Raw genomic sequence first — 25,377 nt, forward strand, 5'->3', positions numbered from 1 at the left:
TGTGTGTGGTGTGTGTATGGTGTGTGTGTGGTGTGTATATGGTGTGTGGTGTGTGGTGTGTATATGGTGTGTGTGTGTGTGTGGTGTGTGTATGGTGTGTGTGTGGTGTGTGTATGGTGTGTGTGTGTGTGTGTGTGTGTGGTGTGTATGGTGTGTATATGGTGTGTGTGTGTGTGGTGTGTGTATGGTGTGTGTGTGGTGTGTGTATGGTGTGTGTGTGGTGTGTGTATGGTGTGTGTGTGTGTGTGTGTGTGTGGTGTGTATGGTGTGTATATGGTGTGTGTGTGTGTGGTGTGTGTATGGTGTGTGTATGGTGTGTGTATGGTGTGTGTGGTGTGTGTATGGTGTGTGGTGTGTGGTGTGTGTGTGTGGTGTGTGGTGTGTGGTGTGTGTGTGTGGTGTGTGTGTGGTGTGTATATGGTGTGTGTGTGGTGTGTGTATGGTGTGTGTGTGGTGTGTATATGGTGTGTGGTGTGTGTGTGGTGTGTGTATGGTGTGTGTGTGGTGTGTGTATGGTGTGTGTGTGGTGTGTGTGTGTGGTGTGTGCACCCCCAGGAGGTGGAGGAGCTGGACAGCCCTCGCTGCAGCGTGAGGGACAGTGGCTACGTGGACTGCTGGGACTCTGAGCGGAGCGACTCTCTCTCCCCGCCGCGCCACGCCCGCGACGACTCCTTCGACAGCCTGGACTCTCTGGGCTCACGCTCCCCACACACCCCGTCCCCCGACGGTCTGGTCGCCCGCGGCAGCAGCGATGGTAGGACACACCCTCCTTCCAGTCAAGGGTTTTGTTTGGTTCGACCTGACAATTTGCTCTGTAGAAGAAAAAGGTGGAAAGGATTTGCTGTTGTCTCAGGTCCGTTTTTAATCAGGTCAGTTTTTTTATCAGGTACATTTTTTAATCAGGTCAGTTTTTTATCAGGTCAGTTGAGTCTGTAGTCAGATCGTGGTAGTATCAGATGGGCGGTGTTGACGACCATCGCGTCCCACGTCGATGACATCATCTGGCAGCGCCGTCTCTGACATCTGGACAAAGAACGGTCTGTGTTGCTCCTCTCGACTATTTCAGCCCGTTACCATGGGTTACAAGCCTTTAGAAGGCACCCTTAAAAGGGACTTGTGTTAAGTGAAGGTGTGTGTGTGTGTGTGTGTGTGTGTGTGTGTGTGGTGTGTGTGTGTGTGTGTGTGTTCAGGGGAAACAGAGCACATTCTGGTCAGAGCAGGTGACGGGATGGAAAGGAGATGAGCTGGATTGACGTGTGTGTGTGTGTGTGGGGGGGTGACTGTGATGGATGGTTTCTCAGTGTTCAGGAGAGTGTTGCTCTGCCGTCTGTTTGAGTCTGTGATGTTGCTCAACACACAGCAGCAGCTGAAAGGACAAGTTTAGTGAGTGTTCTGCTCGGAACTGGAAAGGGAATTTGATCTAACGCCATGAATGTACACACGCACACACACACTAATCAGAAGAGTCCATCTCCTCTCTGAGCTAGCTGTGTGAGTGCTCTGGGCTGTATGAGGTTGCTGAGACGCTCCTGTGCCCTGCAGCACCTCAGGCTGCTCTGCCCTGTGAGAGCTTCTCGCCTGTCATCGTCACCACACACTCTCCAGCAAACACACTGGAGGGAAAACACAAATAGGATTTTTTATTTGTTTTCCAGCCAGGCTAACAACGTCAAAAAAGCTCTCGTAAGGCCAACGGTAAAGCCTTCCGATTGGCCGTCCAGGGCCGTTAAAGAACCTGATTGGTCAGCAGTGAGCCACAAGTGAGGCGTGACCACAGCCCTGAAATGACCACACACACCCAATCTCTATCTCACTCTCTCACTCACACACACACACACATGATCTCTCTCTCACAACCACCCACCCCCCACCACACACACACACAGAAACACAGTGTGTGTGTTTCTCCAGCTGTCATTAGAGAACTAGATGCTGTCCTCAAACTGCCTCTGGTAGTGACTCACGTGCAGTCTCAGGGAGAAGAGACTGGCTCATCACCCAGTGGACCTCACTGCCTCACTGCCTCACACACTCCACTACAACCACCAGGGACAGTTCCTGATGAAAGCATGTTATGTTTGACGCCATGATGAAGGTTAAATGTTGGAGAGGCAGACGTGGAAACTGTTAAAACGTTTAAAGCCGTTTAGACGGCTGGGAAGAATATTTATGTCCCACAAACAAGACAAAAATGGCTGATTTTTTTTATTTTTTATGTTTTTTTATAATGCCACCGTGGCCACAAGTGTACAATAGAGAGCTGCTGATTGCTGCACTGTGCTTCATCTGAACTTGTTATGGAGGCTCTTGTAAAAGGTTACAATGTTCGTCACCAAATGTGTGTTTCAGCTGCGCTGAGGGCTTGTTACTGTTTGGAGGCAAGTGGAGAGGGAAGTCACAGGCAGACAAGCAGGCAGGCAGGCAGGCAGAGAGAGACAGGCCCACAGGCAGGCAGACAGACAGGCAGGCAGGCAGGCAGAGACAGATAGATAGACAGACAGACAGACAGACAGACAGACAGGCAGGCAGGCAGGCAGGCGGACAGACAGACAGACGGGCAGGCAGACAGACGGGCAGGCAGGCAGGCAGACAGACAGACGGGCAGGCAGACAGACAGACGGGCAGGCAGGCAGACAGACGGGCAGGCAGGCAGACAGACGGGCAGGCAGGCAGACAGACGGGCAGGCAGGCAGACAGACGGGCAGGCAGGCAGACAGACGGGCAGGCAGACAGACGGGCAGGCAGACAGACGGGCAGGCAGACAGACGGGCAGGCAGACAGACGGGCAGGCAGACAGACGGGCAGGCAGACAGACGGGCAGACAGACAGACAGACAGACAGACAGACATAGACTGCAACTCTCTCCTTCTACACAGTCATTGTGTTTGAATGAGATTGTCCTGATCGGAACTTGAACACCAGAGGTCTCTGTCACTCTCTCTCTCTGTCACTCTCTCTCTCTCTGTCACTCTCCCTCTCTCTCTGTCACTCTCTCTCTCTCTCTGTCACTCTCTCTCTCTCTCCCTCTCTCTCTGTCACTCTCTCTCTCTCTCTTTGTATTTTCTCTCATGCTCTGTGAACACTGACCCAAATTGTCGACAGCTTCAGAACGGTTGGATGATAACACGGATCCTTACAGGTATAGTAGGCACTGTAGGACATGGCTCTGACCTTGTGTCCCCCCCCCCCAGGCCGGGGCAGTGACTCAGAGTCGGACGCCCCTCACAGGAAGCTCCCGGATGTGCGCAAGGACGACATGCTGGCTCGCCGCACCTCGGTCAGTGAGCCCCGGGCCGCCATGCCCTTCAACCAGTACCTGCCCAACAAGAGCAACCAGAGCGGCTACGTCCCCACCCCCCTCCGCAGGCGGAGGGCCGACCGTGACGAGGGCGGCCGCACGAGCTGGAGCACCGCCACCTCCCCCATAGGGGGCGACAGACCCTTCAGGTGAGTAGCAGAGGAAGCCGCTGGTCATCTCTCCACTAGGGGGAAACGTGGCTGACTTCAGACCATCTTGTTTCTCATTTCAACGTGCCCTCATTTGAACGTGCCTCGCGCTTCTGATCCAGCGACGGATCTACGATGAATGGCAGCTCCATGCCCGGGGGCTTGATTGTTTTATGTATCAATAAAACAATGATTTAATAGAGAAAAGCATGTGTGATGGAACAAGGGCAGGAAGTGATGACCTGTTTAGCTGCCAGTGGACAAAGATCCATCTGAAGATTCACAGTTCACATGTTCAGGATTCACATGTTCAGGATTCACATGTTCAGGATTCACATGTTCAGGATTCACATGTTCAGGATTCACATGTTCAGGATTTGGTTTATTTACACAGAGACAGAATTCCTGACTCCCGCTCATTGCTAGCTTGTTAGCTTTGTGTTTTTATTAGCTGTGGTGAATGGCAGCAAAAGGGCCATCAATCCACTAAACACTAATGGCTATTTCTCTGCTATTACCATTGAGGCAAAACAAACTCTGAACAGTTATTCTTTCCTACAACTGTCTGGATGTAGTGATGGACTACTTCTCTCCATATCTCGGAGTGTTTTCATTCGCTTAGATTTGACACAGCACTTTAGAAAACACCTAGCACAAGCCAATTTTCCTTCACACTGTAATTCCCCAAATGAAGGAGATGCCTGGGGTTGTGTGCATGTCTGATGTGGAACATGCGGAGGAGAGAGAGGAGAGAGGGATGTTTCTGGTACAGTAGTGGCACGAAGGGGAGGGGCTGATCGAGACCAGATGTGTATTTTCATTGGCCAGCGTTGAGGCCCATTTGAAAGCAGGTAACGAGGAGAAACTGCAGAATAGACACAAGCGGGGAATGAAAGTGTGACGGTCTAGGACTCATCAGTGTCTTTTTATTTGTTTAAGCTCTTTATTCATGTTCAATTTGTTTGGAATGAATTGTACTGTAGTTAGCCAATACTTTTCCTTGCAGTCAACACTCCAGTGGAAGGCTACAAGGACTACATGTAGGGAAGAAAACAAGTTTGATTCTTAGAGTCACTGTTGGTACAGATTTGGCAGTGTTCAGCGTTTGTGTGTATTAGTTATGTGTTTGCCTGTGTACGTGTATGTTTGTGGCTATAGGTGTGTGTGTGTGTGTGTTTGTGTGTAGGTGTGTGTTTTTGTGTGATTGGCCTGATCTGAACTTGAACACCTGAGACTGACTGTATTAATGAAGTTCCACCGTCATGAAACCACTTCTGTCATACCAGCATTATGCAGATCCCTGGATATACACTCATCATCATCATGGTTTGTTTTATTTGTTTTTCCTCCTTCCTGTTTGTCTCCACTTCCTGTCTTGGTCTGGATGTGTGTTTGGTCGTCCCTTAATCCCCGTCATAATACTGTGTTGTCTGTGTAACTTTCCTTGGTCATGTGTGAATGTGCCATCCTTTGAGTGTTGTGACGGTGTTTGTGTTGTGTGGCTGTGTGTGTGTGTGTGTGTGATGTAACAGTCCGAACGAAAGCCCTGCTTTAGAGGAATCCCCCGTAGCCCCTGCTACCCCCTCCTCTCCAGAACCCCAAGCCCAGCCCCCCCAACCCCAGAACCAGCGGCAGGAACCTGAGGAGAGGAGGAGGGAGGAGGAGGAGGAGGAGAGGAGGAGGGAGGATGAAGGGAGTGTGGCTCCGTCCAGAGCTTGTTGGTCGGTGTCTGGTGCGAGGAGGGTCAGCGAGCCCCAGACCAGCCTAAACCCCCGCACCGCCACGCAGCTGAGCGTCACCGCAGAGCACAGGTGCAGATCCCTCCGACCCTCACCCCGACCCTCACCCCGACCCTCACCCTGACAACAAATCCCCAACAGTGCAATCGCACCAAAATTAAAACCCTTTCCACCCTTTCCTCCCACCCTTCCTCTCTAACAGTGTTCAGTAAAAACCCTGCCCTCTCTCTCACATCACAATCCTTCCCTCAATCACGACACACCATGATGATCCTTCCAACAGTCCCAGATGAAACTAACGATTTTAAAATGCTGAACTTTGCCTGCTTCTCCAGACAGGCCTGGTCGATCTTAATCTCTGTGTATTTGGTTCCATGTTGGATTCAACCCCCCCCATCTCTGTTGACCCTGGCTGTGCTGCAGGTCTGGGGACCTGCCTTGCAGCAGGGAGGACTGGACTCTGTATCTGAGTTCCAGTAGTGGTTCTGGGGTGCTGCTCTCTGAGCAGGCCTCCCTGGAGCTCTGCTATTGTTGGATTCTCAGCTTCTCCCTCCCCCTATGAGAGCCAAATCCAAACTGTCTGCGGTCAAGGGGGGGCAGCCGGAGGGCAGGGGAGCGAGGGAGCATTGGTGTGTGTGCCCGGGGTCTGCTGGGGGCGGGGTCTGGGGTCATTGTGTGTGTGAGTGCGTCTGTGTGTGTGTGGGTGGAGGACTGACATGGCCCGTGACCAGCCTGGGTTGTTAGTCGTCTTGGTTGTCTTTTTCAGTTCCTCAGCTTGAGTTTGTCGTCGTATGTGGTCCCTGGAACGCCTCCCTGTGTTGGCAGTTGTTTCTGCTGAGAAGGACATTTCTGAGAGTAGCTCTACCCAGCCTCCCTCTCTGGCCCAACTAGACGTGGAAAAAGATGTTTGTTTTGTGGCCTTTAAAATAAGTTTAAAGAGGAAACAGGTCTCTTTTGTGTGACAAAACATTCTTGACCCTCACACACCACACACCCTGTCCCTGGAACGACACACTCAGACGGAGTGAGAGGAGAGGAGAGGCATGTGACCGTCCTCAGGAGGGAGGAAATGAGAGGTCCGTGTGACCCTGGGCCTTGCTGGGCCTCGCTGGTCCTGTCTCACCAGTTACAACCAGCAGTGGAATAGCCAGTAGGGAGACCCAGCACTAATGATAACCAGCAGTCAATTACAAGTAACGCTGATAACCAGCAGAGAGAACCAGCATAATTGATATCCAGTGGGGATCACCAGTACTTGGTATAGCCAATAAGGATAACTAGTACAATTGATAACCAGTACCAGTGATAACTAGCATCAGTGATAACCAGTACCAGTGATAACCAGCACCAGTGATAACCAGCTCGCTGTCTCAGCAGTAGCCCCACCCGCTCCTGCTCTGAGGAACTCCACCGCCCGTCGTCGCTGACAACCAGCATCTCCATGGTGACCAGCCTGGACACAACCAGGATGTCTCCTCAGGAGGTGGGGGCGGGGCCTAAGAAGGGGGGCGTGGTTTCACCAGATGACATGTGGGCTCGCCGTGCCCTTGCCTCTCCCAAAAACGGCCCCACCCACTTCCTCCCTGTCCCTGCGACCACGGCAACCACTACCATCGTTCTGACCAATCAGAGCCGCCGTACTGGGAGGGTGTTGAGTGAGAGCGACAAACCACAGAGACGGCCTTCCTGGTTGGACGACGATCTTCATACAACGTGAGCCCGCCCATCGACACCGGTGCCTCTGAACAACCTGATTGGATGACCTCTTTAGGAGATCTACCGAGGGGAACTACCCATCATGCACTAGGAGAAGTGTAGTCACCCTGAGCATGCAGCCTTGATGCCCGATGAGAGCATGCTGAGAGCATGACCAGAGAAGGTCCTGGCTGTGGTGGGGCTCAGTCTGCAGGCCTCCTCTGCAGCAGGAGAGACGGCTGCCTGGCTGTTACTGCAGGATCAGACACAGGTCCACCGTCCTGTACCGGGGGTTTAGAATGGAGGTTTTCCAGCATGTTCTGAAGACCCAGCATGGTGCCCTTCGACAGTAGGATCGAACCTGGTCTGGGGTCAGGGGCTGGGGTCAAGGGCTGGGGTCAAGGGCTGGGGTCAGGGGCTGGGGTCAGGGGCTGGGGTCAGGGGCTGGGGTCAAAAAGTGTTAATATCTGTCAGTGCATGGCTGCATGCACTCAGGCTTATTCTTGTATGTGAACGTGTGCATTCATACACCAACATAGAGATGGTCCTGGTTCACAGGAAATGGTGCCCTTTGCTTTTGTTTTACGACTTTGCGACCAATATACAGGCCATAAAAACGATGTATGTTGGTTTAGTCAGAGCTCTCTTGTCAAGGTTTCTCCTTCGTGGGGGGGGGGGGGGACTCAGCCAGACTTGGAGCCGCATTCTCACTGCCAGCCCCTCCCGTCCAGAGAAACCAGCTCAAGACAGCTCTGCATCGATGTGATGGGTCAACACAGACCCCCAGTTGGGGTATTGTGGTCTTGCGAGATGAGTAACCCCCAGCTTTGAAGTCGGGCTAGCGCTGGCTAATAAAAGATGCATGCTTTTCTTGATGGTTCAGCTTCAGCTGTGTCATGCGATCGTTTCCATGTGGATGCAGTGTGCTGCAGTGGGGTTTGAATGCTAGCTCTGTCCTCCTGCTTGTGCTGAACTGGCTGTGCGTTTTGGTTACAGTGCCGCCTTCTGTCAAAATGAAGAAAGCATCATTCACTTAGTACATCCCCCCCTCCTATACAAACAGAATCATTTGTGAGTCCTCCACGAATTATTGATAAGCTGTCTTTATATGTTGTTCATGAATGTTCTCATAAACCTCCTCGGCAACATCTATTCACGCTAGTTATCACCAGAGATGTCTGCGCCAGCCAACACTGTTCCATCCTGTCATATTCTCATGTGGAGTGTGTGTGTGTGTGTGTGTGGTGAACGTTCCTGGTGCTCATTGGTGTGTGTGTGTTTCTCTCCACCCTGCTTCTGTAGATGCAGCTTCAGATCTAGTGTGTCAGATGACCCAGAGTAAGTGCTGCTTTGTTACCCAGAGGCCCAGCTACACACACACTCACTCACTCACACACACACACACACACACACACACACAGCCCCACCCAGCACTGCTACTCACACAGAGACACATACACAGCACTGATAAACCTCTCACACACCTGTCCAGCTGGAATCCTTCTCCTTCCCTCACACAAAGCGTCTGACCTCTGCAGACTGGAGGACACACTTCACTGCTGGCAGCCATCGTGTCTCTCGTGCCAGTAGTGATGACGGCCATGTTGCTGACACCCATCCAGTCCCTAGCGATGGTGGAGGGATTGAGAATGATCTCTGATAGGACAACTGAGCTGCTTGTCCCCTGCATGCCCCTCCCCCTCACCTACCCCACCCCCACCCTCTCCTCAGTGCAGGGTGGACTCCAGAGCACTGGCATGACCAGGAGGACGCCCCCTACTGGCGACTTCCTGTTTACCACCCACCTGTCTAACCAGCATGGGGGGATGAGCATGAACTTCTCACACACACACACACACAAACGCATGTGTGTGTGCACGGATGTGCTTCTCACACACACACACACACACTGTGTGGCTCTCCGACAGAGCCCTCTGAACAAGCCTGTGTGTAGATGAGGTTAGATGAGCTCAGGTTTGTGTTGAGCAGCAGCTTCAGGTCTGCCTCTGAGGCACACTGCCTCTAAGGCACACTGCCTCTAAGGCACACTGCCTCTAAGGCACACTGCCTCTAAGGCAGAGCTGCATATGATGAGGCCCTGAACAGCTGATCACCTGACATGCCTCATGATGTTTGTGACTGAAGGACAGCAGGTGTGTTGATGGAGCTGGTCCTGGGGGGGGGACTCTGCTAGGCGACAGAACCACCTCCTCCACTAATACTGTCTGACAACAATGATCAATTCTCCATTTCTTATTAACACTAAATCTATCTGCGTACATGTTTCTGTGTGTGTGTGTGTGTGTGTGTGTGTGTGTGTGTGTGTCAGGAGCGTGAGCATGATAGACATGCGCTGTGAGGAGGATGCTATGCTGCAGCCCCACAGCCAGACACGCCACCAGCTCCTCCACCAGCAGTACCAGCACATGAAGGAGGACGAGGACCACTGGCAGGACGTGAGTTCTGCTGCAACACACACACACTGAACACACACACACACTGAACACACACACACTCTGAACACACACACACTCTGAACACACACACACTCTGAACACACACACACTCTGAACACACACACACTCTGAACACACACACACACTGAACACACACACACTCTGAACACACACACACTCTGAACACACACACACTCTGAACACACACACACACTGAACACACACACACTCTGAACACACACACACACTGAACACACACACACTCTGAACACACACACACCCTGAACACACACCCTCTGACCCCCCCCCCCCCCCCCCTCACGGCTGGTGCTGTGCTGGTGCTGTGCTGGTGCTGTGCTGGTGCTGGTAGGACCTGGCCCGGTGGAAGAGCAGGAGGAGGAGTGTGTCCCAGGACCTGATCAAGAAGGAGGAGGAGAGGAAGATGATGGAGCAGCTGATGACAGGAGGAGGCTGCACCTCCCAGAGGAGGAAGAGTATCAAGACCTACAGGGAGATCGTAGAGGAGAAGTAGGTCCCCGACGCTCTCCACACTACAGGACACGCTCACTGTCCTTCCTCACACATCCTGCACTGAAGATAACGCCTGTCTCTCTCCTCTCCCCTTATCTCACTCTCCTCTCTCCCTGTCTCCTCTCTCCTCCTGTCCCCTCTCTCCTCCTCTCTCCTCCTCTCTCCTCCTGTCTCCTCCTCTCTCCTCCTCTCTCCTCCTGTCCCCTCTCTCCTCCTCTCTCCTCCTGTCCCCTCTCTCCTCCTCTCTCCTCCTGTCTCCTCCTCTCTCCTCCTGTCTCCTCCTCTCTCCTCCTCTCTCCTCCTGTCTCCTCCTCTCTCCTCCTCTCTCCTCCTGTCCCCTTCTCCTCCTCTCTCCTCCTCTCCCCCCTCTCTCCTCCTCTCTCCTCCTGTCCCCTCTCTCCTCCTCTCTCCTCCTGTCTCCTCCTCTCTCCTCCTGTCTCCTCCTCTCTCCTCCTGTCTCCTCCTCTCTCCTCCTGTCCCCTCTCTCCTCCTCTCTCCTCCTCTCCCCCCTCTCTCCTCCTGTCTCCTCCTCTCTCCTCCTCTCTCCTCCTGTCCCCTCTCTCCTCCTCTCTCCTCCTCTCCCCCTCTCTCCTCCTGTCTCCTCCTCTCTCCTCCTCTCTCCTCCTGTCTCCCCCTCTCTCCTCCTGTCCCCTCTCTCCTCCTCTCTCCTCCTCTCCCCCCTCCCCCAGAGAGCGCAGGGAGGATGAGCTTCGCCAGGCGTACCGTAGTGCTCGCTCCCCTGAAGAGGCAGCGTCTGTCCTCCACCGCTACGCCCTCCGCTTCACCATCAGCGAGGCGGTGCTGGAACGCCTGCAGCTCCCCAAGCTGCTGGACTGCAGCACCTCCGCCGACCCCCCCCTGTTCTCCTCAGCCCTCTCCCCTTCCACCAATGACCCTGACGGCCCCCTCAGGTACCTGAGGCAGCAGTCCCTGCCGGCACCGCGCTTCACCGCCATGGTGGAAGCTCAGGTGGAGGGCTTCGCCCCGGCCGACGCCCACCGGCCCCAGATCCGCTCCCCTGACCGCCGCGCTCCGCCCCGGGCGCTCTCCCCCAAGCCTGTGCCTCTGCTGACGCCCCAGCCTTACCTCCAGAGCAAGCCCACGCTGGCCAACCTCCGCACGGGCAAGGTGAGTCCCTCTAGTAGCTTTGACTCCTGGTAGCCCTGACTCCTGGTAGCCCTGACTCCTGGTAGCCCTGACTCCTGGTAGCCCTGATTGCTGGTCTCCTGGTAGCCCTGACTCCTGGTCTCCTGGTAGCCCTGATTGCTGGTCTCCTGGTAGCCCTGATTGCTGGTCTCCTGGTAGCCCTGATTGCTGGTCTCCTGGTAGCCCTGATTGCTGGTCTCCTGGTAGCCCTGATTGCTGGTCTCCTGGTAGCCCTGACTCCTGGTCTCCTGGTAGCCTTGACTCCAGGACTTGGAGTGTGGCATCAGAATAGCAGCAAGTAGCCATGGAGATCCAGCCTCCACCCCCTTGCCGCCAGCCTAGTTTGGCTGCGATGCCTCCCTCCCCCCCCCCCCTCCAGGACCCAGATCCTCTCCAGCACCGTCCCAGACAGCAGGCGTAGGAGACGCCATCTTCATGGAGGATTAAGGGCAGAAAGAGAGCTGAACTGTGTGTGTGTGCTGAGGCCTGAGCGCTCCTGAATGGAGGCCTCTGTCAACCTGAAGGGTCAGGGCTCCCAGCAGACACAGAGACCCGCACAGGCTGACTGGAGAGAGGGAGAGAGAGCCAGCAGATACAGAGGCCCGCACAGGCCGACTGAAGAGAGAGAGGGGGGGGGGGGGGGGGCTCCATTCATAGTGCCTTCCTCTGCATCTAGAGTTACTGCTCTCTCTCCCCTCCTCACACACACATCAGCACCCTTCCATCCAGCCCAGCCTACTGCCAGGGCCTGGCAGATGAGGGCAGGGGGCTGCCAGGGCCTGGCAGATGAGGGCAGGGGGCTGCCTGGCTGGCCCAGATGAGGGCAGGGGGCTGGGAATTCACCTTTCAGGGATGGGCTGGAGAGTTGGTGGGCTTCTACTACAATAATACTAGAGTACTACATCTGTACTACATCTGTACTACAATAATAGCCACAGTCCCTCATGACAGCAGTTATTAAGTGTCTCTCTCTCCCCCCCCTGCCCCCCCCCCCCCTCAGACGGACAGCTTGCTGCGTGTAAACGGAGACGTGAGGGTGGATGACTCCAGCACCCCCAACAGCGATGGCAGCCCCTCCTCCCTGCTGTTCCACCCCTCTCCTGCCACGCCCACGGCCACGCCCTCCCCCCCTCACAGCCCCTCCCCCCTGCTGTTCCACCCCTCTCCTGCCACGCCCACGGCCACGCCCTCCCCCCCTCACAGCCCCTCCCCCCTGCTGTTCCACCCCTCTCCTGCCACGCCCACGGCCACGCCCTCCCCCCCTCACAGCCCCGCCCCACCTGCTGAGGTCCAGACGGGCGGCGGCAAGACTGACGCCAGTGAGGCTCCGCCCACTTCTCTGCTCTTGGTGAGACCCTCCTTACTTTAGCTCGATCAATACTATGTCTTGTCATGCACAACAGACGTAAGCTAGTCTACGAAGCCACCATGGAGGAAGAAGGAAAGGCAGAAGGAAACAAGATGTATCTATTTGTGTTGAAAAAACGTTGTGGTGTGTGAAAACAGGTGTGTGAAACATTTGCAAATAAAAACTTTCAAAAGGTTGAAAACATTTTTTTTTTTTTATGTTCCCCAAAAAGTATGCAACTTTGTAATAAGCACTCCAATAAGCAACTTTGTGTTTGTTTGTTCCAGCAGGGCCCAGAGGAGGCAGCAAGCCCAACCGAAGCTCCTCCCAGGAAGGAGGCGGAGCCAACACAAGTCCCGCCCACAGGTCTGAGCATATCCATCACCTAGGTTACCAGCCAGGCAACACTGCTTGCCTGACCTCTAGTGTCGGCTTGTAGAAAGGAGAAAATCCTGTTAGAACTCTGCATGTCTGATCCTTGATCTTCAGTGCTTTCTACATGCTTTCTTGAATATTGCTTTGGATGAACGCTTAATTAATCCGATGAAGTATAAATGTCAAGGTGGTATTTTGTTTGTACTTTCTATAACGCCAGGTATGAAGTGATGTCCTTGTGTTTTCAGAAACGGTTTTGAAGAAGCCAGAGGAGGCTAGTTTGAGCAGCTCTGCTCCCAGACAGATCCCAGCTGCCATCTGCTCTGTCCAATCAGAGCACACCACACAGCAAGCCCCACCAATGACCTCTCAGGTGAGACCCCCCCCCCCTGTCCAATCACAGCACACCACACAGCAAGCCCCACCAATCACCTCTCAGGTGAGACCCCCCCCCCTGTCCAATCACAGCACACCACACAGCAAGCCCCACCAATCACCTCTCAGGTGAGACCCCCCCCCACCCTGTCCAATCAGAGCACACCACACAGCAAGCCCCACCAATCACCTCTCAGGTGAGACCCCCCCCCCCTGTCCAATCAGAGCACACCACACAGCAAGCCCCACCAATCACCTCTCAGGTGAGACCCCCCTCCAGGAAGCACCCAGAGACACTCATTGACTTAACCCTCACCATTCGGCTTGTGCCTGACCTCAGGTCAGGGGGAGTGTAGCGGAGGAGCCTGGGAGCGTGAGGGAGGCTGTGGTCTTGGCTGGTCCAGGACCTGCTGCTGCCAGTGACCCAGGAACAGGTAACAGCCGCCCTCCTTCTGTCTCTGCTGTGTCTGGATGCAACAAGCTCCGCTGATCCCCCTGCTCTCGCTCCTTGCCCTTAGCTCACTGCGCTACTCCTGTCTCTGTTCTGCTACCCCATCCTCCTCTCTTTCCTCTCTTACCTCTCTCCTCTCTTTCTGCTTTCAAACATTTGCTGCTTTTCTGGAAGCCTCTGTGCTTCTGACCCTCGCGCTGGGATGAAACATGATTGGCTGTTGGTTGATGGAACACTTTGGGGTTTAAAGGAGTGATTTGAACAGGATTTGGGGGTTCGGAAGTATTCCTCTTCTGCTTTCAGTTTTCATCCCAGTTATTGCTTTTGATATCTTTCCTTCCCTCCTTCTTTCCTTCCCTCCCTCCCTTCTGCTCGTTCTTGCTATAGAGCTGGCTAGCACTGCCAGATCTCCGTCGGCAACCGGTAACCCTAGGTTACGCTGGGAGTTCTTCGCCCCTCCAGGTAAAGCTCTCACTGATTGGTTGAGCTCACCTGTAACTCCTCCCCTCGGGCACTAATGAACAGGGTTCCCCCTGCGCTTCCCCAGGGACGGGTAACAGCTCTGGAAACCAGATCCTTGTTTCATCATTCATTTTCAGACTCCTGTGTGTTTGCATCATGGTTTGGTACTTATGGCATTTGTTTTCATCAACATAACTGTGTGCATTTTGGAGCACATGCACAGGATTCTTCCACAGAGTGACTTCTACTCGTTAGTCTTGAATGTTGAGTTGTTGGCAAAGCATCTTTCTGACCATGCAAGTCAGTGTACTGACTAGGCAGAAGCCTGCTCTGCAACAAGACACTTTTTTGGCATTTATTTTGTATTCTTTGTTCTGTAATTCACACCTCTACCTCAGCCCACCTTGCCTGTATGTCCTCCAGTCATCTGTTGACTGGAGGACTCCTCCTCTCTCTCCCCCCCCCCCACCGTCCATCCATCACAGAGCTTTTATATGTCACCAAGACAGCAGGTCACCCTGTATGCCTCTTAGTCCATCTGGTGTCTGTCAGCTAGCTGACTTCCTGTTTACCTTGTTGCTATGTTACAGAGATAGCAGTGAAGGATCATGGGAAGGTGAGTCCTTTCTCTTTCTATGGTTGCTACCAGTTGTTCTCGGGAGGTTTACGTGACACCAGTTGATATCGCCAACGTGCATCATATAATTTACATCCTTCACACAATATGTACATTCACACCAAAACAAATGAATGTTAAATATTTTATTACTCATTATGTTATTTTGTGCTGGTGAAATTGGGCTTATCAGGTCATTCAAGCTTTCATTGGTCATTATACACACAAGTTCATGTTTTGATGTAATGATGTAATGATCGACCCGACCACAGGGATGATGTACGAAGTCCCCATATACATCTCTCTCTTCCCATCACCTCCTCTCTCTCTCTCTCTCTCTCTCTCTCTCTCTCTCTCTCTCTCTCTCTCTCTCTCTCTCTCTCTCTCTCTCTCTCTCTCTCTCTCTCTCTCTCTCTCTCTCTCTCTCTCTCTCTCTCTCTCTCTCTCTCTCTCTCTCTCTTCACCTCCTCTCTCTCTCTCTCTCTCTCTCTCTTCACCTCCTCTCTCTCTCTCTTCCCTTCACCTCCTCTCTCTCTCTCTCTTCCCTCCTTCTCTCTCCCCTTCCTCTCTCTCTCTCTCTCTCTCTCTCTCTCTCTCTCTCTCTCTCTCTCTCTCTCTCTCTCTCTCTCTCTCTCTCTCTCTCTCTCTCTCTCTCTCTCTTCACCTCCTCTCTCTCTCTCTCTTCACCTCCTCTCTCTCTCTCTCTTCCCTTCACCTCCTCTCTCTCTCTCTCTCCCTCCTTCTCTCTCCCCTTCCTCTCTCTCTCCCTCTCTCTCTCCTCCCTCCCCAGTAAGGTTTGTTGGGCTAGTGAGCGAGTAGTGCGCCAGACCAACTGTTTCTGTCTCCTCTGTTTCCTGCTTGCGTGTGAATCATCCTTCTGTGTGGTGGGTGTGCATGTACGTACACACTTCCGTCTCTGTGTGTGTGTGCGTGTCTCTGTGTGTGTGTGCGGGGACCTGTCAGACGGCAGCCCCCGGGTTGCCCCTGGCGACGCGGCCAGGCCGCTGGTCGCGGGACCCTGAGGAAGAGAGGAGGCGTCAGGAGAGCTGGCAGAGAGAGCAGGAGCGCATGCTGCAGGTACCCACCCCCAGACCCCCTAGAGAGCAGGAGCGCATGCTGCAGGCACCCACCCCCAGACCCCCTAGAGAGCAGGAGCACATGCTGCAGGTACCCACCCCCAGACCCCCTAGAGAGCAGGAGCACATGCTGCAGGCACCCACCCCCAGACCCCCTAGAGAGCAGGAGCGCATGCTGCAGGTACCCACCCCCAGACCCCCTAGAGAGCAGGAGCGCATGCTGCAGGTACCCACCCCCAGACCCCCTAGAGAGCAGGAGCACATGCTGCAGGCACCCACCCCCAGACCCCCTAGAGAGCAGGAGCGCATGCTGCAGGTACCCACCCTCAGACCCCCTAGAGAGCAGGAGCGCATGCTGCAGGTACCCACCCCCAGACCCCCTAGAGAGCAGGAGCACATGCTGCAGGCACCCACCCCCAGACCCCCTAGTGACCTGGGTTAGTCTGGGCAGGCCTGCTGCAGGTGACCCCTTCCATGACCTGGGCTAGTGTGGGCCAGCATGGTGTTTCCAGAACGCCTTAGAGTGAGAGTGCGCTTGTTTACGTACAAAACGTGAGCCTCAGACACAAGGCTGTTATCCTGTGTGCTGTGTCATCACAGATGATAGGAGCTTGAGCGTGCTAGCGTGCTAGAATGCTACTGCCCCAACCCACACAAAGCAGTTGCTGCTCAGCCTCGCTAATCACAGCTAGCTGAGCTCCAGCATGCTAAAGCCAGCATCTGCATGTTTGAGAAACACAGTGAACAGACTCCCCTCTAAGGACTGTGAACACGTTAACCCAAGCTTGGCTGCTCCCTGCTGGCTCATGGCCTATGCTAGCGTCAGCCTGTCCCGCCTGCACCTCACTCTGCCCACCAGATGGCAGCACTGAGCAGTGACAGTGAGCCAAGATAACGTCAGTCACACACTCCCGGTACACCCTCTGGGGCTGCCGCCCCCCCTCGCTGGCCTCCTCCACCTCCCTTCACACGGTGCGTCTCACAAGTCTCTGGCAGCCATCTTTCCCTGTCTCCTTTCCTCATCTCCTGAAGGGTGGGTATGGGCTAGTACTCACTCAGGAGGTGGGACAGGGTGGGTAAGGGCTAGTATGCAGCAGGAGACTATTGAGACACACCCTAACAGTTGAATGGCTGATGCATGGATCTCCTTCACCTCTTCCTCCCCTCCTACCTCCCTTCTCCTCACACCTCCTCCCCTCCTACCTCCCTTCTCCTCTCACCTCTTCCTCATCCCTGCATGCTCCTCCTCCTCGCATGGTCACCGCTGTCTGATCTGTCGTCTCTGTCCGAGGACAGTCTCTCAGTCCTGTCCTGTGTGTGTGTGAGGACCGTTACATCCCTGCCACCAGACACTGTACAGTCTGTGTGTGTGTGTGTGTGTGTGTGTGTGTGTGTGGTGCCGTGCTGACAGGAGAAGTATGAGCGTGAGCAGGAGAAGCTGAAGCAGGAGTGGGAGGCGGCCCAGCGGGAGGTGGAGGAGGATGAGAGGAGGCACCACCAGGAGGTGAGGGCTGGCATGGTGGGGATGAATCACTGTACATTTGCTTTGAAGCAATGTTGTTGTGTGTGTATTTGTCTACATACACTGACTGCCCCTCTTTCTCTCTCCCCCCTCCACCCACAGGAGCAGAGGATACTAGAGGAGACTGTAGCCCCCCTTACCCCTCTCCCCTCCTCCCTGCCCCCGCTTGCCTTCTCCCTGCCCTCCCTCCCCTCTTCGCTGCCCCCCCTCCCCTCCTCGCTGCCCCCCCTCCCCTCTTCCCTGCCCCCGCTCCCCTCCTCCCTGCCCCCCCTCCCCTCCTCCCTGCCCTCCCTCCCCTCCTCCCTGCCCCCGCTCCCCTCCTCTCTGCCCTCCCCCAGCAGGGGGCAGCAGTCTTCCTCCTCTGACCCCCAGGGCCCCCTCGTCCGGTCGCTGGCTGACTGGGAGGGAAAGCAGGAGCTGCTGGAAGGACCGCCGGTGAGATCACAAGTCACGCATCAACCATTACGCCATTATAATATTCTACTGTCTCTATGGACCAGGGACCAGGAGCTGGACCTCTCCTTATTTGTCCCTCTCTCTCCCTGTTCTTCTCTCTCTTTCACACTTGTCTTTCTTCCTCTTATCTCTCCTTCCATCTCTTTTACCCCCCTCCCTCCAGCCTGGCAGTCTGGACAGTGTGGAGTGGAGGAGGAGAGACGGCAGGAGCACTGACATCAGCACTGCGGATGAGAGCATGAGAACAGGAAAGGGGTCAGTCTAAAGATGGAGGAACTTCCTGTCTTATCTTCTGTCTTTAACCACTCTCATGACCAGAGCACAGTTGCTGGAAATCCAGTTTTACATTTTAAAGTGTGTGTGTGTGTGTGTATTTGTCTTTTCTACACCTGAAATTCGATCCCTCTCACCTCCCCAGGTCGTTCAGTCAGAACAGCAGCCAGTCGGAGATGATTATGCAAGACCTGCAGAACGGCCAAAGGCCCCAACCCCACCCCCAACTCCAGCCCCAGACCCCTAACAGGAAACAGCAAGAGGTCTCGCTGGACTGCACCAAGCCAAGCCGATCAAATGGAGACAGAAGGTGTGTGTGTCTACTCACAGATGAAATCCCCCGTATCATCCACACGTTTTGACACAGATTTGTTTTAGATGTATTGTTGTTTCATGCCTTCCATCTCCAGTTGAGTTTTGACCTGATCACAGACCACCACTAGATGGCAGGTGTGCCTTTTCAACGCTGTCTCAGCGAGCATGTCGCTGGGCTGCTGTCATTTTGCATGTTGCTCTCCACCTGTAGGTGTGCTTCTGTTGAGAAGGTGGAGCCCAGTCCATCCAAGTCACCCACACCCTCACCCTCATCCTCATCCTCAGACACACAGCCCCCGTCTCCCAGCAGGTACTCACCACTGCCACTAGGGGGACACGAGCTCACTGCTCCTTTCTGAGCGGTGTGTTCATGATGATAATATGTTTGTTTAGCAAACGCTTGTATCTCAAGCGACGTACTTGGGAGTGGAGGGGGGGGATTTGAACCCACTACCATTTGCTTTGAAGTCATTGTTGTCCTGTCGGTCATCTTTTAAATGTTCCTTTCTGCCTTTGATGCTTGGTGTCCGCACCTCACCTTCCTGCGTCATCCTGTTTTGCTCTGTGGAGTTTATTTGATTTATGTATTGCCTTGTCTGTTGTTATTTATTACTGGTATTATTGTTTTATTGATTTTATGTAAAGCACATTGAGCTGCAATTCTTGTATGAAATGTGCTATACATAAATAAAGTCTTCTTATTATTATTATTATTATGATACTGACCTATGCAAAATGAGTTTCCCTTTGCGGACAATAAAGAACATGTATGTTTGCAGGTCAGTCAGTGGGAAGAAGCTGTGCTCCAGCTGTGGCCATCCTCTGGGCAAGGGGGCGGCTATGATCATAGAGACCCTCAGCCTGTTCTTCCACATCCAGTGCTTTAAGGTCAGAGACCCCTGGAGGACTAGCTAAGGGGAACACGGACAACGCCCCACTTTAGATATCTCTATATTCTCTATGTTCAAATTAATCTAAGCTGTTTTTGGCCTGAATGTCACAATAACAATGTTGCCAAGGCATCAAATTGTTTCTCTCTCTTCTGTCTCTCTCTCTCTCTCTCTCTCTGTCTCTCTCTCTCTCTCTCTCTCTTCTGTTTCTCTCTCTCTTCCCTCCCTCTCTCTGGTTTCTCTCTCTCTCTTCCCTCCCTCTCTCTCTGGATGTCTCTCTCCCCCCTCTCCCCAGTGTGGGGTGTGTAAGGGCCAGTTGGGAGACACCAGCACAGGGACCGATGTGAGGATCAGGAATGGGCTCCTCAACTGCCACCAGTGCTACATCCGCTCTCGCTGTGAGTACAGGGCCCACGCCTGGATGTGTGTGTATATACAGAATATACAGAATATACAGAATATACAGTATGTACACTCATTCTGAGAAGTTACATTTGCTCTCTTTATGCCTCTCTGAGAAATAAACATCCATATTAAAATGTATTTTTGCTGCATGTCAGCATGGCCTGTATTAGTAGTAAATGTCTCCTGTATGGAGGACCGTGTGTGCCCAGGGACTCCACCTGATCCCTCTGAAAGGTTCAAGACATGAGGTGGTGACGACACCATACACTCAGTCTCTGATTCCATCCTTCTCTCCAGCTGCAGGTCAGCCAACCACGTTGTGACGACGTGATCTGGTCCTGAAGCACATGGACCCCAGAGGTCTCCTTCTCTCCTGATAACCACCAGAGTCTGTGTTCCTCCAAGCCCAGTCTGAGATTATAACCACTTCCGCATCCCATATACCCCATTAGGCCACAAAAGGACTGGCATGTAAAGTGATGTGCATCTAATCTGATTTGACCCTGTGGATCTTGTTGCTCCTGTATGATCACGATTGCAGCGCAGAATGTATACCTTTTGTCTAGTGCAACCGCAAGATCTTTCGAGGAGGGCGGCCATTTTGAATTGGAGGTTGGATGCTGTAAATGTGGTGTTGAGACGTCCACCTCTTTCACCTCAAAACTGTCTAGAAAATGAAAACACCAAAGTCCCCTGAAAAACGTACAAAAACATAGATGTAAGGAAACTCTTTCTTGGAATTAATTAATCTCTGGTATCCAGGACGTTACGTTTGAGTCTTTTGTTTGTTAACTAATAGTTAAAGATTCTTGTTTGGTTGCTAAAGGGTTAGATCGTCCTTAATTCAAATTGTGTAATGGAAGTAAATTCCATTTGAATTACTTTTTCTCCTAGTTATGATTTTTTTTTTTTTCCACAGATGGATTGAATTTTGGAGCTTAAATGATAATGCTGCCTTGAATATTTTTTCGGTAGCTCTTATGTTTTCTTCTTGATTTTCTTTATTTCTTAGGCCTAAATGCTATTAAAAAATACATGCTTGTAGATTGATTGTAGATTAAAATAACATGCACTTTGCCCCAGCAGCGCCATGCTTTCGTTTATTATTAATTGATTTCCTCTGAACAAATATTTGCTTACAAAAGTTATATGTAGGCGACTTGATTTAGGGCAATAACCTGACTTGATGCATGGACAGTACTCAAGTTGCGCTTGAAGAGGGAGGTCAGTTTTGTAAGCGAGTTTGTGTGCGCAGTTGGCTGCCATCAAACTGGCTTTTTCTCCTACGATTTCCTAAAAGATTTTCAAGCTTGAAATGTCATGAAACACGTGCCTTAGGAAAGCAGGTGATTGCACACGCAATGGTCTGTTAAGCCTCGGAAGGTAACCAAATGTCGGTGTCAATCCAGGTATGACAAGCAAGAACGGGGGTTTAATCATTATCTTATTGTGCTAGCATGCAGAGGACACTGCGGAAAGGCTTTAACCCGCCCGCCGTTCATCGTGCTGCTGTTTAAACCCCTTTATATTTTTACACGTCATTGCCTACCAAACCTTCCATTCATTTCTCATGATTTCGTGATTTGCAGTGAGTCTTAAAAACTTCCAAATGGAATATAGAACATTGATATATTCTTTGAAATATTCGGAACGAAAACCATCGTTTTAATAATTTAAATTGTGTTGTAACCAAATGTTTGTTATCATAGATTGAGTGTACAGACCTCTTTATGCCCTGTTGACAGCGGTAACAAGTTTGGTAAATGTGCAGATAGAAAATCCGTGGGACAAAATCATAACTACTAGCCTACTTGTTGCGTTGTGAAATGATAGCTAAATGTCTGGGCACGCTAACAAGCAGTGTCTGTGTAACATTAGTGGGGTCAAACTACCTGTGCCAGCAATTCACAACATTTAAGTCAAATCCAACCTTTCTAATCGTATAAAATGATATAGGTTACCTGTGGTGGATAATATATGTAAAATGCACGTATATGCCTATACCAAATCATTTTTGTTAATATAATCTATATAGCTTCTTATTGGAATTCTAAAACCTTCACAACGTGTTGGCTCTATAACTCGCCCCATTTCGTCTAAGTTCTTTTTATCTGATATACAGTATTTTTAAGCTTCGGTTCTGATTGTTTTTTATATATAGGCTACATTTATCTAGGTAGTGGCCTAAATCTCGGTTGATACTACAGCGGGGCATCTTGGAGAATTATCGAAATGTTGTCTTAGCTGGATGAATAGCTTGGGAACGATAGCCTACTTTACGTCTAAGTTCTGTATTTATTGTAATATTCACCTGAACACTATCCGAGTATAGATTAATTTGATGTTCAAATGCAATGGCTTTATAGCATAATGTATGTTTATAAATAAAATATATAAAATAAATTGACTTGTGTTTGTGTTCATATCATTTGTAAAAGCGTTGTCTAGGCCTACTGTTGTTTCTAGTAATTGTTTCGTTGTGATAACGGTGAACGCAGTTTCTTCCGTTTGTTTTTTGTTATGATAGGCTGCATTGAATAAGAGTAAACTGTAGCTGACTATTGTTCTGTGTTAACGAAACGTTCAGCTGAAGCCTGAGGTTGCGCGGCCTGATGGCTCTCGCGTCGCTGGCGGCTATAGGTGCTGTCCAAGGTTCTGAAATCCAATAGCCATGATAGCCATGACTACTTGATAATAAATCCAGTCATTTGTCCGAATATGTATTTCCAGAGGCTTTATACCTGCAGCTCAGTCCTCAGTCACACCGAGTATCCCCAAACAAGAAAGCATGACAAAGAAACTGTTTTGATTATTATTTTTATCATCAACAACCATTTCAATGGTACACCTGGAAAACTATGTGCACATGTAGAAATATTTCCTTCTTAAATATAAGCATCCATTACCTACATATAAATAACTTTCAAATCCTGGACAAACAAGTTACAGTATGCTCACAAAATTGGGGAAATAATTATAAAATCAGACAATAAGACCACATGCAAATTATAATGAAATAAATACAATGTTTGCATCCAATCCCTTTTGCCTTCCAGGAATTGGCCGTTCGGGAATTTTGTAAAACATCAAAAAGACTGCATGGTCGAGAGGAGTATGCCCTATGGTGAACTATTGAAGACAATACGTATCAACACTATACAATTTGAGCCACAAAAACACAGCCGTAGAAAGACACACGAAACATACATATTCCTGTCAGCAGTGAACTTTGTAGTCGCCTACTTTGTGCCTTTTTGAGGAAATTATGTGTTCAGCTGACAAACAATGTAACAAAGCCCTGAAACTGTAATGAAGGCTACTTACAAGTTGCAAGTTGCGTCGAAAACAGAACAAAAGTCTTATTCGATGACCCAAGAGTGACGTTTGAGAATGTACAGAGAGTGTACTGAACATCTTCAGTCCTACACTGAAAAGGATGTCAACCTGAAACAAAACAAGCAGTTTTCTAATGTTCGCAGTATTCTTTTGCCAAACAGTGCCCTATCCGTGGATGAGTTTTGAATGCACAGCGGTTTCTGTTTATTTGCACCAGCCGGTCATCGACTATTGGACAACAACCCCCAAAAAAACTGCATGAGACGAATACAATTGTGTTGTCATATTATTTTTTTTACAACTGCGTGTCAGTGTTCGTCTGTCTTGTAACGTCACACCGCTATTCGACACTGTTCAGTCTCCGGAGTAAACCTTTTTTCTTGTGTCTGTTTTTCCTCTCAGCTTCAAAACATGCTGGTCTTTACCAAAGTGGCTTTGGCTCCGTTCTGTCTTTGCAAGGAGGACAGGACGCTGGCAAACGGCCCGCCCAAAGAGTCTGGGATAGAGGTGATGGTCCCCGGGGCGGAGGCCCAGCCCTGACTCTGCGCGGTTACCCCCATGCCTCCGCCCACCGACGTCTTCACTTGATCCACCTGTCCGTTTCCATTGGTGTTGACTTGGCCTCCGGTTGGACTCGGTCCTCCGCAGTTGGAGGTCTGAACGGGGTTGGGCCCCGGTCCTCCCGTGCTGTCAGGGTCGGTCGATTTGGCGTCTTTGCTGTCCTCGTCCCTTGAGTCGGATTTCTTCCCGGAACCGTTCTTGGCAGCTGCTGCAGCAGCGGCAGCGGCGCGCTCTTGCTTGCGAAATTTGGCGCGTCGGTTTTGGAACCATACCTGCAAATAAAAAATAATGCAATATTTTGTAGTTTAAGTTATTCTTAAGTCACTTGCAATAATTAATAATGTAGGCTACTTGTCATTAATACTTGTCAGCGTCAGCAAGCAATTGATGTTGTCCATACACATATTTGCTACCTTATTGTATTGATATATTGATGTGCAATCACTGCCATGATAAGACATTTCATAACATATTAACCATACAGTGTTTTTTAATAATATTGAATATGAATAGGATCGTGTGTAATGCTTGGTGATATTGTAGCTGTATGGGAGGAGGTGTTGCGTCAGCTGCAGTACCTGCACTCTTGCTTCCGTAAGATCGATTTTGAGTGCGAGCTCCTCTCGTGTGTAAATATCCGGGTAGTGGGTCTCTGCAAACACGCGCTCGAGCTCCTTGAGCTGTGCGCTGGTGAAAGTGGTGCGAATGCGTCTCTGCTTTCTCTTCTCGTTCAGTCCACCGTGATCCGTAAAGAGTTTGTAAGGAACTGAAAGGGAAATGTTGTTTAAGTTACTTCCTGTTCTCTTATCTGTAATGTAGGCTAAATATAGGATGACCAGTGATTCAGCTGTTTTGAAATAAAAGTCAATCTAAATTAATGATTTTGTGTAAAATGTAACTCTTTGTTATTCTATTCTATGATCCAAAGATTATCTGTGTATTATCCCTAAATAGATAACAGCGATGACCTATAATGTGGTAATTGTAATGTTAAACTAATTGCTGCTATGATGTTGAGGTTCAAGTTTGGAAACTTGTCATAATGTGTCCATGGTCCCCGGTTGTTGCTACTGTAACTCCAATTCCGTGTCAATAATGAGCTTTAGTCTTTGGTTATCTAATTATTTTCGAAGCTTTATGTCTCATCGCAAAGTAAATAAATTATGCCTATCATTTTGGCAGCTTAAGATAATTTTGTTGGCGGTTTGGGTGTGACTGGGATAGTGTAACCCCGTAACCGAATTACCGCTTGCCTGCAATCGCTTCTAACGTGATAAATTCTTTCATTTGTGTAAGCAAATTTCGTTTGGTAAATACTAAACACATTTCCATTTTCAAATGCAATCAAGGCGTCCTATATACCCGGGTAGAGACACTGGAGCGGAGAGCAAAGTTGGCGGCTGCTTACCTGCGGCGTACGGGCTGCTTTGGTGGTCCCGCAGGGTCCCGAGACTGCAAGAGCCCGGAGTGAGCGACGGACACCCGGAGGTAGCTCCAAACGTGGTCCTGATCGGATTGTACTGAAACCCACTGGCTTGACTACACGAGCTGAAGTCCGCATAGGCAGATGCCAAACTCGACGTGTCCATCCCGGCCATACATGACTCGTAGGCAGAGGAATTTAGGTAAGAATACTCCATTTTATACATTTGAAAAAGCTCAGTGGATTTAGAAAGCTGCACTTCCCAGGCAAAAAAAATTAGAAACTTCAAATTTGATTAAAAAAATGATAAGGACGCCCGAGATGAGTTAGGGAGAGATGACTTGCTTGGTTTTGACTGTTTTGAAGGAGACTAGACCGTGGGTAGATGTGCTCTGCTCGGCGCCTGCTCCTAAACTGCCCTCCTTTATAGGAACCTAGCCCTGTTTTATGAAAAGCCCCCTAAGAGACGCCTAGCCCGA

The 25,377-nt window shown here is 51.0% G+C and overlaps 2 protein-coding genes across 2 annotated transcripts in view; one reads left to right on the forward strand and one right to left on the reverse strand.

The window, feature by feature from the left end:
- limch1b (LIM and calponin homology domains 1b) overlaps window positions 1-21,981 on the forward strand; it is a 67,827-nt gene extending 45,846 nt beyond the window's left edge. The window contains exons 7-27 of the mRNA XM_084690902.1: window positions 556-754; window positions 3,192-3,447; window positions 9,211-9,337; window positions 9,708-9,865; window positions 10,558-10,996; window positions 12,015-12,362; window positions 12,650-12,728; window positions 12,986-13,105; window positions 13,448-13,546; window positions 13,951-14,025; window positions 14,616-14,641; window positions 15,605-15,718; window positions 17,129-17,221; window positions 17,342-17,378; window positions 17,547-17,674; window positions 17,859-17,950; window positions 18,114-18,278; window positions 18,495-18,593; window positions 19,063-19,171; window positions 19,469-19,571; window positions 19,876-21,981. Of these exons, the coding sequence (XP_084547028.1) occupies window positions 556-754; window positions 3,192-3,447; window positions 9,211-9,337; window positions 9,708-9,865; window positions 10,558-10,996; window positions 12,015-12,362; window positions 12,650-12,728; window positions 12,986-13,105; window positions 13,448-13,546; window positions 13,951-14,025; window positions 14,616-14,641; window positions 15,605-15,718; window positions 17,129-17,221; window positions 17,342-17,378; window positions 17,547-17,674; window positions 17,859-17,950; window positions 18,114-18,278; window positions 18,495-18,593; window positions 19,063-19,171; window positions 19,469-19,571; window positions 19,876-19,901 (2,892 nt within the window). The 3' untranslated portion in view covers window positions 19,902-21,981. The remainder of the gene's footprint in view (window positions 1-555; window positions 755-3,191; window positions 3,448-9,210; window positions 9,338-9,707; window positions 9,866-10,557; window positions 10,997-12,014; window positions 12,363-12,649; window positions 12,729-12,985; window positions 13,106-13,447; window positions 13,547-13,950; window positions 14,026-14,615; window positions 14,642-15,604; window positions 15,719-17,128; window positions 17,222-17,341; window positions 17,379-17,546; window positions 17,675-17,858; window positions 17,951-18,113; window positions 18,279-18,494; window positions 18,594-19,062; window positions 19,172-19,468; window positions 19,572-19,875) is intronic.
- A 1,081-nt stretch (window positions 21,982-23,062) lies between these two features.
- phox2bb (paired like homeobox 2Bb) lies at window positions 23,063-25,124 on the reverse strand. Its single transcript, XM_084690890.1, has 3 exons — window positions 24,884-25,124; window positions 24,054-24,241; window positions 23,063-23,747 (listed from the first exon to the last, which is right to left on the reverse strand). The coding sequence occupies exons 1-3, from the start codon at window positions 25,122-25,124 to the stop codon at window positions 23,319-23,321; spliced, it is 858 nt and encodes a 285-aa protein (XP_084547016.1). The 3' UTR covers window positions 23,063-23,318.
- Window positions 25,125-25,377: the final 253 nt, after the last annotated feature.

Source organism: Hypomesus nipponensis, chromosome 1 (genome assembly GCF_054491055.1).
Source record: "Hypomesus nipponensis isolate SF chromosome 1, ASM5449105v1, whole genome shotgun sequence".
Taxonomy (NCBI): Eukaryota; Metazoa; Chordata; class Actinopteri; order Osmeriformes; family Osmeridae; genus Hypomesus; species Hypomesus nipponensis.

Excerpts from the sequence above, each read along its gene's own strand:
- phox2bb (XM_084690890.1), bottom strand. The coding sequence starts at position 25,124 with ATGTATAAAATGGAGTATTCTTACCTAAATTCCTCTGCCTACGAGTCA. Across the intron at positions 24,242-24,883 it reads AAGCAGCCCGTACGCCGCAG|TTCCTTACAAACTCTTTACG; the intron begins GTAAGCAGCCGC and ends TTTCCCTTTCAG. Across the intron at positions 23,748-24,053 it reads TTACGGAAGCAAGAGTGCAG|GTATGGTTCCAAAACCGACG; the intron begins GTACTGCAGCTG and ends TTTTATTTGCAG.